The sequence below is a fragment of the Phocoena sinus genome, chromosome 11, assembly GCF_008692025.1.
Source record: "Phocoena sinus isolate mPhoSin1 chromosome 11, mPhoSin1.pri, whole genome shotgun sequence".
In the NCBI taxonomy this organism is placed as follows: Eukaryota; Metazoa; Chordata; class Mammalia; order Artiodactyla; family Phocoenidae; genus Phocoena; species Phocoena sinus.
Window position 1 is genome coordinate 3711759 of NC_045773.1, and position 14824 is coordinate 3726582.

A 14824-nucleotide genomic window follows, 5' to 3' on the forward strand; every position below is an offset into this window, starting at 1 on the left:
GGCTGTTTGGCACGTTGGCGGCAGAGTCAGGAGTAGGCGCCAGGTCTCCTGATGCCTCATGCGGGGTGTTCCAAGATAGCGTGCTGTCCTCTGTTACAAACTGCATCCGGAACCAAAGATTCTTTGCAACTGAAAGTTTTCTAGAGTATCTGGGCCAAGCCCAGACTCACACCAGCCTGTGCTCAGGAACTAGAATAAGGCTGGATGTCAGCAGGAAGCGAAGCCTACCACTTGGTCCTGGGGGAGGAGGGGAGGAGGGGCTGTGTTTGGTCCCTCCTTCTTCCCCCCTTGTCCTGCAGGTGTTGCCTCTCCTTTGCCCTCCTCATCCCTCCTCTGCCACCTGTGGGAACAGAGGCAACAGCTGGGATGAAAGATGAGCCGTCTCTCCCTGAGCACCTGTCTGAATTTTCGAGTGGCCGCTGAAGGCTGTGCTGGGAGCCCCGGTCTGCATTCCAAGGGGGAGGTGGCCACTGTCCGTGCAGGTGGTGCCCCGAGGGGCCTTGGAGACAAGCGTTCTCCTGGGGTCCCTGCCACCCCGTGAGTGTGGCTCCCTGAGCACGTTCCCGGCTCCAGCTGTGGCCTCGGGAGATCCCAGCAAGGCCCCTCGCTGGGACCCTCAAAGTAGCAAGAGCTCATTAGGAGTATTTCCCCAGGGCTTGAAGCAGCCCTGGACGGCAGCCCCTTCCCTCTTTGCGGATGTGCCCCTCCGCCCCGCCCACGGGATGTGCGGCTGGCAGACGTGGAGCATCGGGGGCCTGCCTTGGTGCTCTGCCTCACTGGGGTGAAGCGTGTAACCTAGAAACACTTACTCGATCACAGAGAAGTTCTGGACACAGCCATCTGTGTGAGCCAAAAAGCCCCGAGGAATGCAGGTACGGTGCCTGGAAAGGGTCTTTAGGTGGAGTCACAGGTGCAGGGTAGGACTTATTTGTGCCTCAGTTTCCCCATCTGTGAAATGGAGGTAATAATAATAGTTCCTCATAGTTTTGGGGGAAGATTCAGTGAGGTAATTCATGTAAAAAGCTCAGAGCCATATTTAGCACATGCTAAGTGGTCAAGGAACACTAGCTGTTATATTATTAAGTACGTATTGTTATTATCCCTCTTTGACCGATGGGGCCCAGAGAAGAGAAGTAACTTGTCCAAGGGCATAGGTTTAGGAAGCGCTGAAGCCCAGGACTTGAACCCAGGTCTTCTGACCCCAGAGCGCAGGTCTCAGCATCAAGCTGGACGACAAGTTCTTTCTGTAAGTCCTGGGGAGCCACTTGGGACTGCAAGTGACAGCAGAAGGCAGTTCCCACGACCTTGTGTGGATTGCAGTAGGTTCAAGGCTGCAGCTCTCGTGAGCTAAGAGGGGAGTTCAGCTGAGGGTGGAGGGGAGCTCGGGAGCTTAGGTCCCCACCACCTCAGAGCAGGGCAGTTCTGAGCGGGGACAAGGCCCAGGTGGGTGGAGCAGACATAGAAGTAGGTGAAAGTCGTCTGAGAGGGAAGGGAGCCTCAAGGAGGTGAGAGGCTGAGGGTTACGGCGTGGAGGGTGGAGTTCCCAGGTGACCACAGGCCGGGGTACAGGTGTGAACTAGGGAGGGGGCACTGAGCCAGGCACCAAGACGTCAGGACATGGGGCTTGGCCCGGAGCTGGCAGAGATGAGGGTGAAAGGAAAGAGGCAGCTGTTTAAAGGCAGAGCAGGTATCAACCCAGGAGGCCTGCAAGCAGGGAGAGAGGTGACAAAACAGGAGCTTTGGAGGTGGTTTCTTCCTCTTCTACAGGACAGGACGCTGTGGAGAGATGGTGTGACCCCTGGGAGCACATAGGGCCATGCTGAGGGCCAGGCCATACAGCCTGGGGCTCATCACCCTACTTCTCACAGTAACCGTAACGGTGATTGTTATTACGATACAGTGGCAGTGATGCCTCCTCTTCGGATCTTCACTGAGAATGAAGAGCTTTTCCGTCCACAATCCTACGTAATCAGGGTGACAGCCTCTAAAACAGTGGTTCTCAAAACCTTTTGGTCTGAGACCCCTCTAACCTCATAAAAATGATTGAAGACCCCTAAGAATTTTTATTTCTATAAGTTATATCTATCCATAGTTACCACGTGAGAAAGTAACGCTGAGAAAAACTTAAAACATCTATCTTTTAATTCATTTAAAAATAACAATAGACCATTATATGTTAACATAGATAGCACTTATTATGAAAAATAGTTGTTTTGCAAAATATTTAGCGACAAGAGTGACCAGGTTTCACATTTTTGCAAACAGTGTTAACTTCCGGCTTCATAGGGGACGCCTGGATTCTTCTCGGGTTCCGTCTGTTGAAAATGCTGTTTTGGTCAAGTTTAGTGAAAATCCAGGCTCACACAGATAACGTAGTTGGGAAGGGGAGGCAGAACCCTGGGGCTTCTCAGAGCAGACTTGGGGAACCGCTGTTCTAGAAGGGGCCTAGGAACCCCCGTCTTATAGCTGGAGAAACTGAGTCCCAGGCAGAGGACCAGGACTCCCAACTCTTTCTGGGGTCTGTTCAGCCAGGGGGGTCCCTAAGGGAAGACTGTTCCTCCCGCCCTGCGCTCCTCCCAGAATAGCCAGCACTGAGCCGGCAGGTTTGCCTGGGGCCTGGGGAGGAAGTGCGGCTGGGCGGCCCAGGGGAACAGGGGAGATAAGCCGCTTGGGCTTGGACCTCGGACAGAAGGGCGGCTACCTGATGTAACCCTCACAGCGCCAGCCTGAGAAACGCGATAGCGTGGGCCCAGCCCCCACGCGCCGGGGAGGAACCCTGTTCCCAGAAGTCTGTCCCTGGACACTGCCGTCAACCGCGGAGTTCATTTCCTGGTTAAACAAACATCTATATTAAATGGCCCGGCTGGGCAACGCCCAGGAGCAGCTTCTGAGGAGAGCCCCAGGCACATGGCCCGCCAGGCCTTCTTCTCTGGCTGGCGAAGACACATCCATCATCAGCAGAGTCACTAAAGCGGGACAGCCTGTGCATCCTGCCCAGAGTCTGCCCGTCTGGCTGGAGGGCCTGGGAGGGACGTGCAGAGTGGCCCGTGCACAGAAGTCCCTCCCGACAGCTTCAAGATTGTGACAGTGGTAATGAGGACAACTCCAGAAGTTCGGAGGGGTGGGGCGGGGACACTCCATCCATCATCTCATCATCTGGTCCTTGCAGTGGGGGAACACTGACCCCATCTTCCCGATGAGAAGACAGGCGTCGGAGGAGGGCTTGCACTCGGTCAGATAGGTGCTCGTGGCCTGGCTGGGGTGTGGATCCGGGCGTCCTTGCTTCCGGCACCGCTCCCGTTGCAGTGTGCCGTGGCGGGTGCTGCTCTGCGGGCTGGGAATCAGAAAGGGCTGTGGCGGGAGGACTAGCCTGGGCGCCCTGGAGTGCTGGACTCCTGCTGCCTCCTTCACAGTGAAGGTGAAGAGCAGTAGGTGTCTCCCAGCTTGAAAGCCCACCTCCTCCAATGAGCAGAGACACGATTTACTGAGCACTTGCCGAGTGCCAGGCACGCTGCCAGGTGCTTCAAGGTTGGAGCTGACGACGTGGCTTTGAATCTTGGCTCTGCCACTTACTAGCAGTGACTCTGGGCCAAGGGTAGAACTTACCTGTTGCTCAGTTTCCTCGTCTGTAAAATGGAGATCATAATAATAGCATCTACCTCCTAGGTTGTTGGGAAGATTCAGTGAGATAATACATGTGAAAATCCTAGAGCCATACTTAGCACAAACTAAGTGTTCAATAAATGCTAGCTTGTATATTATTAGGTAGGTATTATTGTTATTATCATCATCATCCATGTTTTACAGAGGGAGCTCAGAAGAGAAGTAACTTGTCCAAGGGCATAAGCGTAGGAAGGGGTGGAGCCCAGGACTTGAACCCAGGCCTTCCGACCCCAGAGCACAGGTCTCAGCATCAAGCTGGATGACAAACGAGAGTTGACTCACAGGCTCCGGAAGATTGGACGTCATCTTGATTCTCGTCTTCATCTTACAGGGCCAATCTCCTGACCCCAGTCCTTTCTCTACAAAGTAATTCTCTTTACGGGAGCTTGACCACAGGGTTTTCTTAACTGTTGAGGCCTGTCCTGGCAGAATACGTTTCCGTTGTGAGGGTTTTGTTTACGAAGTCTTTTTGCGTGTGGGACTCTGCAGGAGCCCCTGCTTGGGAAGTGAGCTGCTCTTGCCTACAGAGCCCCACGCTAGCCCTGTGGATGCACAAGGCAGACCGGGAGTCGGGATGCGGTACCCATGGGAGGGCGAGAGGCCAGGTGAGGCTGGAGGCCTCTGCAGGCCTCACAAGTTTCCTTCCTGCTCTGTGGATGGTGTAACAGCATCACCCACCATAGAGGTGGCAGTGAGAGGCAGGAGGAAGACTGACCGTAGGCCCAAGTTTTGCTGAGTTTGGGTGGCCTTGGAGAGACTGAAATCTCCAAAATACTGTGCTCTTAGCCAAGAAGCTATTAGGGACACACCAGCTAGGGAAGGGAACTCGTTTATTGAGCACCTACTATGTGCTGGGCACTGTATCTCAATTCCATCCGTTTATTCAAATGTCTCTTGAACATCTCCCGTGTACAAGGGTAACATTAGGTCGTGTGACTGCTATAAAGAAAAGCACAGCAAGAAACAGGGTTCGAGCAGAGGTTCTCACTCGAGGTGAGCTCTTGCCCCCCAGGGGACATTTGGCAATGTCTGGAGACACATTCAGTTGTCACAACTTGGAGTGGGTCTAGAGCTGTCATCCAGCAGGTAGAGGCCATAGATGCTGTTAACAGTCGTGCAGCACGTGGGACAGCCCTTGCAGCGAAAGCTGTGTGGCCCAAAATGTCAGTGGTGCCAAGGCTGAGAACCCCGGAGTAAGACTGACTCTGGGAGTTCTCTGGGTCGGGTGGTCATGGATGGCCACATTGAGGATGTGACTTTTGAGCAGAGACCTGAAAAAGTCAGAAAGTAAGAATGAGAAGAAGGGGCTTCCCTGCTGGCGCAGTGGTTGAGAGTCCGCCTGCGGATGCAGGGGACGTGGGTTCGTGCCCTGGTCCGGGAAGATCCCACATGCCACGGAGCGGCTGGGCCCGTGAGCCATGGCTGCTGAGCCTGTGAGTCCGGAGCCTGTGCTCCGCAATGGGAGAGGCCACGGCAGTGAGAGCCCCGCGTACCGCAAAAAAAAAAAAAAAAAAAAAAAAAAAGAATGAGAAGAAGATCTGGGCAAGGGCATCACAGGCAGAGGGAACAGCAAATGCAAAGCCCGAGTTGAGTGCATCATCCCAAACAGCGGTGTGTGAGACCGGGTTGGTCATTCTCCATGTATTTCAGGTGAAAAAGCTGAGGCTCAGAGGTCATGGTTTGCCAGCCGTGCCACAATTACACGATGCTGGAGCCAGGATTGGTACTTAGGTGTGCTTGATTCCACGGTCCATTTGCTTTCCTCTGCCTCAACTGCTATCAGAGGAGTGGCTCAGCCTCTACTCTGCAGTTGAGGCCTTTCCCTGCTTGAGCCTGTAGATTATTTGTTCTTATTCCATCCCTGGGCACCTGGTTCTGTTCCTCAGGGTACAAAAAGCACAAGCATAATGATAGCGGTTAGCTGGTAGTGTTTACTGTGTGCCAGACACTGTTCCAAGTGTGAGATGCAGATATGGATACAGATACAGAGAGGTCTCTATCTGTATATATACACACTCATTTAATCTTCACAATATGCGTGTGTGTGAGATACCATTATACTGCTGTGCCCATTTTACAGGTAAGGAGATTGAGGTACAGAAAGGTTGAGTGACTTGTTTAACTAGTACAAGGGAGAAGCAGGATTTGAGCCCAGACTGCCTGGTTCCGGAGTCCGTGCTCTTAGCCACAGCCCCGTGCAGCTGCTCCCTCGACAGGCAGTGCGTTTCTGGCCACTGGAGTAGATCATTGCATCTCAAGTTTAATAACACACAGGTTCAGCAGAGAACGGCCTTCCAGAGGTCACTCTACTCACACCTGGGAAGCTAAGGCCCGACCTCGGAAAGTGACTTCTGCAGGGTTGCACGGGAAGGTGGCAGGAGACCAGAAACCAGGAGCCATGCGTCCCGTCAGTGCCCTCTTCTCCGCGGTGGCCACCCCGTCCAGCCTCACCTGCACAGGCCCAGTGTCTTTCCCCATCTGTCCTGTCACTGCCCCATAGTGTCTCTGCTCTTCCGGATACACCGCGGTGTGTCTGATATCCGGCAGGTTTGGGGCCACAAGGGTTGCTCGTGGCAGAAGGCCCGGGCCTCTGCCTCGGCCCCCACTCATCCTTCCTGTTTATAGACAAAATCTCAGTTATTGTCGAATCTCACAGGTGCGGAGGCTGGGGTTCAGGTGGGTTAAATGGCTCACCTTCTGAGGTTAGCCAGGAGAGTCAGTGCTTCCCAAGTGGTATGAACATTCATTCATTCATTCATTCACTCATTCATTCTTTCAGTAACAAAAGAGGACCAACCCCAGGCTGGGCACTGTCCTGCAGAGGTGCACTTCCCGGTGCCTGCCTGCAGGGGGAGATGTAATCGGTGTCCTGAGAGGGGGCTGCCCAGAAAGGACACCTAATCCAGCTGTTCAGGGAGGGGATCAGGAGTGCTCCTCGGAGGAAGTGATAGACATCATGGCTAAGTCTCCAAGGATAACTGGGAGGTGGCCAGGCAGAGAAAGGAAGAGTACACTGAGGTGACAGCATGTAAAAAAGCAAGAAGAGAGAGCTCGCTTGGCACAGAGAACCGCAGGTTGTTCAAAACCTGCCGGGCTGTGGGCAGAGTCTGCGTGGGTGTGAGGGCGGCCGAGCATGCAGGCCGCAGCAGGCACTGGCCTGAGCACTCGATGCTGTTAATGTCCACATTACAGATGAGGCAGCCGGGGTGCGGCGAGGCTGAAGATCACACAGGTAGTGAGTGCCGGGGTGGCCTGAGAAGCCTGTGGAATTCACCTCCGGCAGCGTGACGGTCCTTCTATAAACCTGACTGATGCTTGTGGAGCTGGGATTCCCCTTCTGCTGCCCCCGTGGGTACCGTCCCTCCTGATGGCTCTGTTTCCTCCCACAGGTGGATGGACAGTCCAGAGCCCACGTCATAGCACAGGAACTGCTGTCTTCAGAGAAAGCGTGAGTCCCCAAGCAGCTGCCTGTGGCCTTGAGCTTGTTAACAGAACATCACCCCTCCCCGGCTTCTACAGAATGAGAATTAATGCACACTCAAACCTCTTTCCCCCTGCAGATACGTGGAGATGCTCCAGCACCTACATCTGGTGAGTTAATCACTTTAATTGTCCAAAACGAATCGCCCTTTTACAAGGCTGTGATATAAGGGGCAGAAAAGCAATGAGGAGACAGAGGTACTTTCCACAAGCGGAGGCACCTGTTCACCGAAACTTTTCAGGGAAGTCTGTCTCCTGCTTCGTGTGCTTCAGGGGGCGAAGAGCACACTCTTTCCTTGGAGCTACCCTCTGCCTCGGTGGAGGGTACATAGGGGACGTGCTGAGGTTTCTGGAAGGATGTTTGCGGTCTCCTCGACCCTCTCATTGAAGAAGACAGAAGGAGGACAGGTGTAGTTCTGGGTCGTAGCTGTGTGTGTGCAAGTTCAGGTGTGTGGGGTGGGAACATGCATGTGCGTGTGTGTGTGTACAGGTGTGCGCGCTCATTGTATGTTTAGGTCTATGTGGAGAAGGTGATGTGTTTGCACAAGGACCAGGCAGCTGGGGTATCAAGAGGCTTTCTAAGTCACCTTGGTATTGGGACAGTAACACCTGAGCCGGTGGGGTCAGGGGAATCCTCTGGATTTTCAGAGGAAAAGAGGCCAGACTGGGGACTGCCTGGATTTCTGGCACTGCCACCCTTCACAACCTGCCAGACTGCCTGGAAGGTCTCCCTGTGCAGTCAGTTCAATTCAGTTCAGTGAATGTCTTTTGGACATCTTGTCACTTGCTGTGTGACAAGAGCTGGGGATGGAAAGTCGGATCAGACAGGTCCCTTCTGCAGGAGCAGTCTGGCCAGCGAAGGAGACAGATTGGTGAATGAGTAATTATCCAGAGCAAAAGGGAGTGACTGACAACCTCAGGGAATCTAGGCAGGCTTCCCGGAGGGGGTGACTTTGGGGCTGAGTCATAAGGAAGGGCAAGGGAAGAGGGTGCAGCAAAGATGTGGGAAGTGAGGGCATCTGTCCCATAAAGGCCCTCGTGACCGCTCCCTGCTCGGCTGGGCTCTCTAAGCCATCTGCAGTCTCCTCGTAGGCTGGCACCTGGTCCCGTGCTGCTTTGATTCGTCTTTGTGTCTTTCCAAGAATGTCAGAGCTGGGAATGTCCATCCTGAGCGTTTTGTCGGTGGTGATGCAAAGGCCAGTGCCCCTCCGTGGCTGAGCCAGGAGGAAGCCCCAGGTCTCCTGACTCCTGCTGCGCTGCCGTCCTGTGTTAGTCACGTGTCCCCTCCGCCTTTGGAGCTCTTCGGGGCAGGGGCCTTCCTGCCGGCAGCGGAGCACCAGCACCAAGCCAGGTCCCTCTCGGTGACATCACCCTGGTGTCGTGTTGCCATGTGAACAGAGGCACCCAGGTCCCCGGGAGAGGGGGGATAGATCACTGCTCTGGCCCTGCACTCCCAGCCCCTCGTTTTTGCCCTTCAGGCTGAGAACTTTGTGTGGGTGATTAAACCCAAAAGCCCTCAGGTGTGAAGCGCGGCGGCCCCAGCACGGCAGGAAGCATCACTCTCCCTTTTGTAATGCTTCTCCCTTGCTTCTGAGCTGGCAGCTTGACAGAGGGGCTGCGCCTTTTTGTTTTATGACTTTGTTAAGAGGGTTCTAACTGGGAAACTTCCATCTCTGTTTGCACTGCTTCCTGCCAGTTGGAAAGATGCTGAAGCCGCTGGTAATCCATAATAATATCCTGAGGAGGGGAAAAAAAGAGCACATAAAAAAAATCACAATTCAGAAGCTAGTTGTGGGAAATTGTGGCCTGGAGCTACATTGTGATGTTAGTGCTTATGGGGATAGAAGTGGCAGAAATGCCCCAATGTGACTCCAAGTCCTAGCCAGGGACACTAGTCCAAAGGAGAGCACAGACTGTGGGACGTTCTCCACCACTCCCCTCCCTGGGTCTGTGTCTGATTGCTAAGGTTGGCAGGTACTCTCAGAATTTCTCTGTGGAGATCCGCTGCTTTTGAAATTCCAAGGCTGCCCGGTGGTGGGAAGGGCCCAACTGTGCATTTCAAACCTCCCCAGCTAGAACAGTCCTCGACTCCATCGTGCTTTTGTTGAGAGGGCGACAGGGATAGCCTCTGGCCTTCTGTGTTAGGGATTCAACTTCGTGTTTGTCGAATGATAGATAGCGCTACCTCAGGGATTCATAAAATTTCTGGTCATCCAGAAGTGCATTCTCATGGCCAAGATCTTGTTTTTCTACAGCCTATTAACTAAGAATGGATTTTACATATTTTAAACACTTGTGAAAAAACAGGCAAAGAAGAGTATATGACTGAGACCATATGTGGCTCACAAAGCCTGAAATACTTATCATGTCTTTACAGGAAATTTTGCTGACTTCTGGTTTAAAGACTTGCTCTATCCTTCCTTGAACCCAGTCATAAATGTATTCATCCACCTGCCCACCTGTGTGTATGATCAATCTCTCATCCACTCATCTAGCCAGGCTTTCACCCACTCATCTGTCCTTCCATCTGTCCATGCACCTAATGATATGTCCAGCCAGCCAACCAGTCATTCATCAGACTCCCTGTCCACCCATTCATCCATTTGTCCGTTCATCCATCCATCCATCCATCCATCCATCCATCTATCTGACTTACCTGTTCCTTCTGGACAGAACATCACAGGATGTTTACAACACCGTAGACACTGAGATAGGCCTTGGATCCCCAAAGAGGGAAAAGGCCCCCAACCTGCCCTTGAGTAGGTCTCCTTTTTCTGTTGAGGGAGAGGTTGGAGGTGGGGAGGAGAACTATATATGTGAACAGTTGTGCTACTCTGTGGTAAGTATAATTTGTGCAAAAGTCTGCATGAGCATGGGGGGCAGAGAGGCTTATTCCCCTTTGGGGTATCCAGGAAAGTTGGCAGAAGAGGTGCCACTGACATGGACTTTGAGGGAGCCACCAGGCCAAGGTGGTAGAGGAGGGCAGGTCATCAGCATAAGAACACTCACAGGCCTAAAGGAACGTGATATGTGTGGAGAACAGGGCACCATCACACGTCGTTAGAACATGGATACGTTTGGAAAGGCAGGTTTCCAAGTGGGTCAAGTGATGGGTCCAAAACCAAGGTTAGGACCAAACTGAGATGTACCTAAAATGCCAAGCTAGAAGGCTCCTGCTTTTCCTTGCATATAATGAGTCATTGGAGATTTTAAACTGGTGTGGCCCCTAGACACCTTTAATTCTCTTGTCTTGTCATCTAAAACAAATCCCTCTCCTAGTGTAACCAAAAGTGCGGTCTGGCTGCTCGCCACTCAAAAGCCAATAAAGAGGCCGCGTTGGTGGAAAGTTTGCTTTATTTTGGATGGTGGCAACTGGGGTGGGCAGTGGCACAGTGCGGACGCCTATCCAAAGGCCGACTCCCCACCACTGACAGTCGTGGGCAAGAGCTTTTATAGACACAGGGAGGGGGCTACACGCAGAAACAGTGCAGTCAGCTCTGACAGTCATCTTGAAATTGGGCTTCAGTGGTCTGACCAGCAGCATCTTGATTGTATTAGGTACAGTTAATCTTCAGTTCCAGGTTCGGTTTGTTTCTATCTCTTTGAGGCCAGTTTTTGGAATTGTGGCAGCTTATGTCATGGCTACAGCCTGGTCATGATGTAGTTCACTTCTTCCACCTGGTGGGCGTTTTAGTATCTATAAGACAGCTCACAGGATATGGCTCAGGATATTATCTATAGCCCTTAAGGAACTAAAGGAACTAAAGGTCCTTGACTGTGTTTAATGACTAAACTATTATTATTTGGTCTCCTTTGACTGTTTTCATTTGTTTCTGCATTTTCTCATTTCTCTGATTAAACTTATTCTTTGGCCAAAATTTTTCCACAGACAAAAGGCAGACTGAGGACGTGGGGTAGGGGGTGGGCAAGGACCATAGGGTCCTGCTCCGTGTCACTAGCAGTTGCAGAAAATTCCTACCATGGGTCCCTTCTTTGGGCCGAAGCATTGTAGGCCTGTGCATAAGCCAGTCTGCTGACTGGGAGAGGTGACTGTGGAAGCTGTCACCATCTGAGACCCCAGGAGGAGGTTCCTCACCCAAGAGGCCCTATGTGATCTGATCCTTATCCACGTCTGCGCCCTTTCCTCTGACCACTTTCTCCTTCCTGCACCCCAGCCTCACTGGCCTTCTTGTTGTCCTTCAGGTGCTACAAACGCAGTCACATTGCATGGGTTTTGCACTTGTCCTTCCCTCCACTGGCATGTCCTGCCCCTGCCCTTCTCACAGCCAAGTTCTTCCTTCTCATTCTGGTCTCAGTTCAAGTGTCACCTTCTCAAAGGTGGTGCCCAAAACTTAGTGGCATAAAACAACCATGTTATGATGTTCACAGATTTTCCGGGCCAGGAATTCGGACAGGGCAAGGTGGGGAGAGTGTGTCTGTCCTCCATGATGTCTGGAGAAGACTAAAATCAAGGAGTGACTTGATGACCAGGGGCTGGAATCAGCCAGAGGTGCCTTCACATCAGCAGCTGCTGCTCGGTGCTGGCTATTGTCTGGGACCCCAGCTGGGCTGGCGGCCAGAACACTTACTGGTAGTCTCTCTGCCTGGGCAGGTTTTGGCTTCCTCACAACATGGTGGTTAGATTCCAAGAATGAGTGTCCCAAGAGGGAGCCAGGAGGAAGTACGTGACATTTCTATGATGTAGCCTTCGACAAAGCCAGGTCATAAAAGTAGCACCACTACTACCACACTCTGTTAGTTGAGACGGTCACAAAAGTCCACCTTCGCTCAAGGGGAGGGAACATAGTCTTCACCATTCAGTGGGAGGAGTATCATGAATACAGGATGGCTGCTGTATTCTAGCCATCACATCTGTGTCCCAGGCAGGAAGAAGGAAATGGGGGGAATCAAAAGGTTATGCTCCTGGCTGAGTTAGTCTACTTGAGACCAATTTCCTGAAAGCCTCGCTGGACAACTTCTGCTTTCATCTCATTTGGCACTCCTAGTTGCAAGGGAAACTGGGTCAACTGGGAGTCATTTGGTCAAAGTTGGGTTCAAGTCAGCAGCTGTATTTCTTGTGTGTTTATTCTGGGGCCCAGTCTGAAGGTACAGCAGGTTCCTCGGGGGAGGCTATTCCCAGGGTGATGGTAGGAGAGCAAGTAGAAACACCAGAGGGCTCCTAAAATTCACGCTCACAACTGGCGCATCGTCGCTTTTTCCCACGTGGCTTTGGACAGAGCAAGTGTCATGGCCAGGCCCAGAGGCAAGGGACAGGGATGTGCTCTCCCCTGCGATGAGGCCGTGACAAGGGTGGGGATGCAGAGAGGGCAAGGAACCGCAGCTCTCCTGTCTTCTGTGCTCCCTCCTGCTTCATTTTCTTTTCTTTACTGCACCTTTTACTATCTGAAATGATCGAATTTATCTGTTTGTTTACTTGGTATGTTGTGTTTTTATTTTCATTCAGTTTCACGTACTTTCTAATTCCCTTTGTGCTTTCTTCTTTGACCCATGGGTTATTTAAAATTATTTAGTGTCCACATATTTGTGAATTTCCCCCGTTTCCTTCTGCTTCTGATTTCTAATTCCGTTGTGGTTGGAGAATGTGCTTTGTGTGGTTTCAGCCCTTTTAAATTTATTGAGACTTGTTTTATGGCCTGACATATAGTATATCCTGGAGAATGTTCCGTGTGTACTTGAAAAGGATGTGTGTGGGGGTGTTCTGTAGATGTCACTGAGGTCAGGGTGATGGTGGCGCTCTTCAAGTCTGCTGCCCCCTGTGATTCTCTGTCTCGTCTTCCATCCGTCCCGGAGAGTGGGATGTTGAAGTCTCCACCTGTGGGTGTTGAGTCCTCCATGTCTCCCTTCAGTTCTGTCTGCTTCGCTTGGTGCATTTCAAGGCTTTTAGGTGCTTGCTTATTGTCTGCCTCCCTCACTAGACTTTGAGCTGCTTGAGGGCAAAGCGCTTGTCAGATCTCATCCCCAGTGGTTTGTGATGCCTGGGATGCTGTCGGTGCGCAGTAAATGCCTGATGAATAAATGATGGCGGGGTCAGTTCTTCCAACAGTCTTACCATTTCTTCAATCAAAATTATTTCCGGAGCAACCTCCTGTGGGGTGGGTACGGGGGACTTATGGAGGAATGACAAGCGGGAGGGCCCTGCCCTCCAGAAACTGACAGTCCAGGAGGGAAGTGGGCATGAAGGAAACAGTATTAATACAGTGGTGGGGGGCACCCAAAGGCTGCAGGGGCTCAGGGGAGGTACCCGCCCCAGGCCTCTGGGGGTCCAAGAAGGATTCCCAGAGGAAACGTGTCTAAGCTGAGACTTGAAGGATGGGGATGAGTTAGCTGGGTGGGGAGCAGTGAGGAAGGCTTGCACCTGGCAAAGGGATCAGCATGTGCAAAGGCCCAGAGGCCAGCTGGAGAATGGTGTGATTGGGAACGGAAAGAAGTTCAGCCTGGCTGTAGCGTTGTGAGTAAGAGAGCGGTGAGCGCTGAGGCCAGCACAGGCGGGGCAGAGCCCGGAGAGCCCGCGAGGCATGCTTGGGGTTTGGGTTTGATCCGCTGAAGGTCCGTGGGAGGCCGTTGGGTGATTCTAGCAAGAGTGAGAGTGGGCTGCGGTGCTGCAGGCAGATTTGAGGACTGTGTGCCTGGGACTGATGGGCCGTCGAGTGTGGGAGGGGGAGGGCAGGCTCCAGGCTGACCCCAGATTTCTGGCTTGCTGACTTGCCGACTCGCTAAGACAGCAAGTGCTGGAGGGGGTCAGGTTAGGCTTGGGGGCAGATGATGGGTTAAGTCGAGGGAGGGGGTCTTGGGGAAGGACGTGCTAGTGGTCAGCTGGGTGCGGGATGTGCACCAGAAGTGGTCAAGTGTAGAGAAGTTAACTGAAGCTCTAGGAGAGGCTCAGATTTCCCCAAGGGAGGGTGCAGTGTCAGGAGAGGGCTCTCAGGGACCCTAGGAGGAAGGAGGTGCCCTGGAGTGGGGGAGCCTGCCGACTGGCAGGCTTTTATGAAGGGGCGAAAGGACTTTGGGAGGGGTATTAGGCAGACACGGTACAGAAGGGCGGGGAGAGGCTCATGGATCCTTCCTGTGCCCCTCCCACTGACAGCACCGCCTGCTCTTCTCAGCAGTGGTAACCACTGGAAAGGGTGTCAGGGGCGTAAGGAGCACCCCAGGACACAGCCCGACTTCTCAGACTGCTCGGAGAAAGAGAGTCATTCAGAAGCCCTTCCTTATCAGCACGTAGGAGTTTAATTTGGCTGCGGCCTCGGTGCTGACATGACTGGGGCAAACAGAGGATCTAGAGGGACTTTTCGGCGACTTTCTGAGTTTATTTACCTAAATTGGTGTGCTGTCAGTTTGGCCCCCCTAGTCCCCTCTTTTCTCACCCAGCCATAGAGCATTTGTTGAGCTCCTATGTGTGCTTAGCAATTTACATACGTTAGCTCATTTAGTTGCATATAGTTTGTGCTCAGTAAATATTTCTCACATGGTTGGATGGGTCCAGAACTGAGTCCCAGAGAAGGTGAGTGACTTACCCAAAGTCACACAGCCAGTGAGAAGTGGAGCCAGGGCTGTTTGACTCCAGAGCCCTGAGAAGGGGGAGGAGACAAATGAAATGTGGAACAGTCCAGTAAGATGGCAAGGAGCCCGAGGAGGGAGGAGTCAGTGTGAGCGGGAGGAA

The 14824-nt window shown here is 52.6% G+C and overlaps 1 protein-coding gene across 2 annotated transcripts in view; it reads left to right on the forward strand.

The window, feature by feature from the left end:
* The window catches only part of FGD5 (FYVE, RhoGEF and PH domain containing 5), a 115716-nt gene that overhangs the window by 57923 nt on the left and 42969 nt on the right, over positions 1-14824 (forward strand). For both annotated transcript variants that reach the window (XM_032650390.1, XM_032650391.1), the window contains exons 4-5: positions 7053-7111; positions 7224-7254. In XM_032650390.1, coding sequence (XP_032506281.1) covers positions 7053-7111; positions 7224-7254 — 90 coding nt within the window. The remainder of the gene's footprint in view (positions 1-7052; positions 7112-7223; positions 7255-14824) is intronic.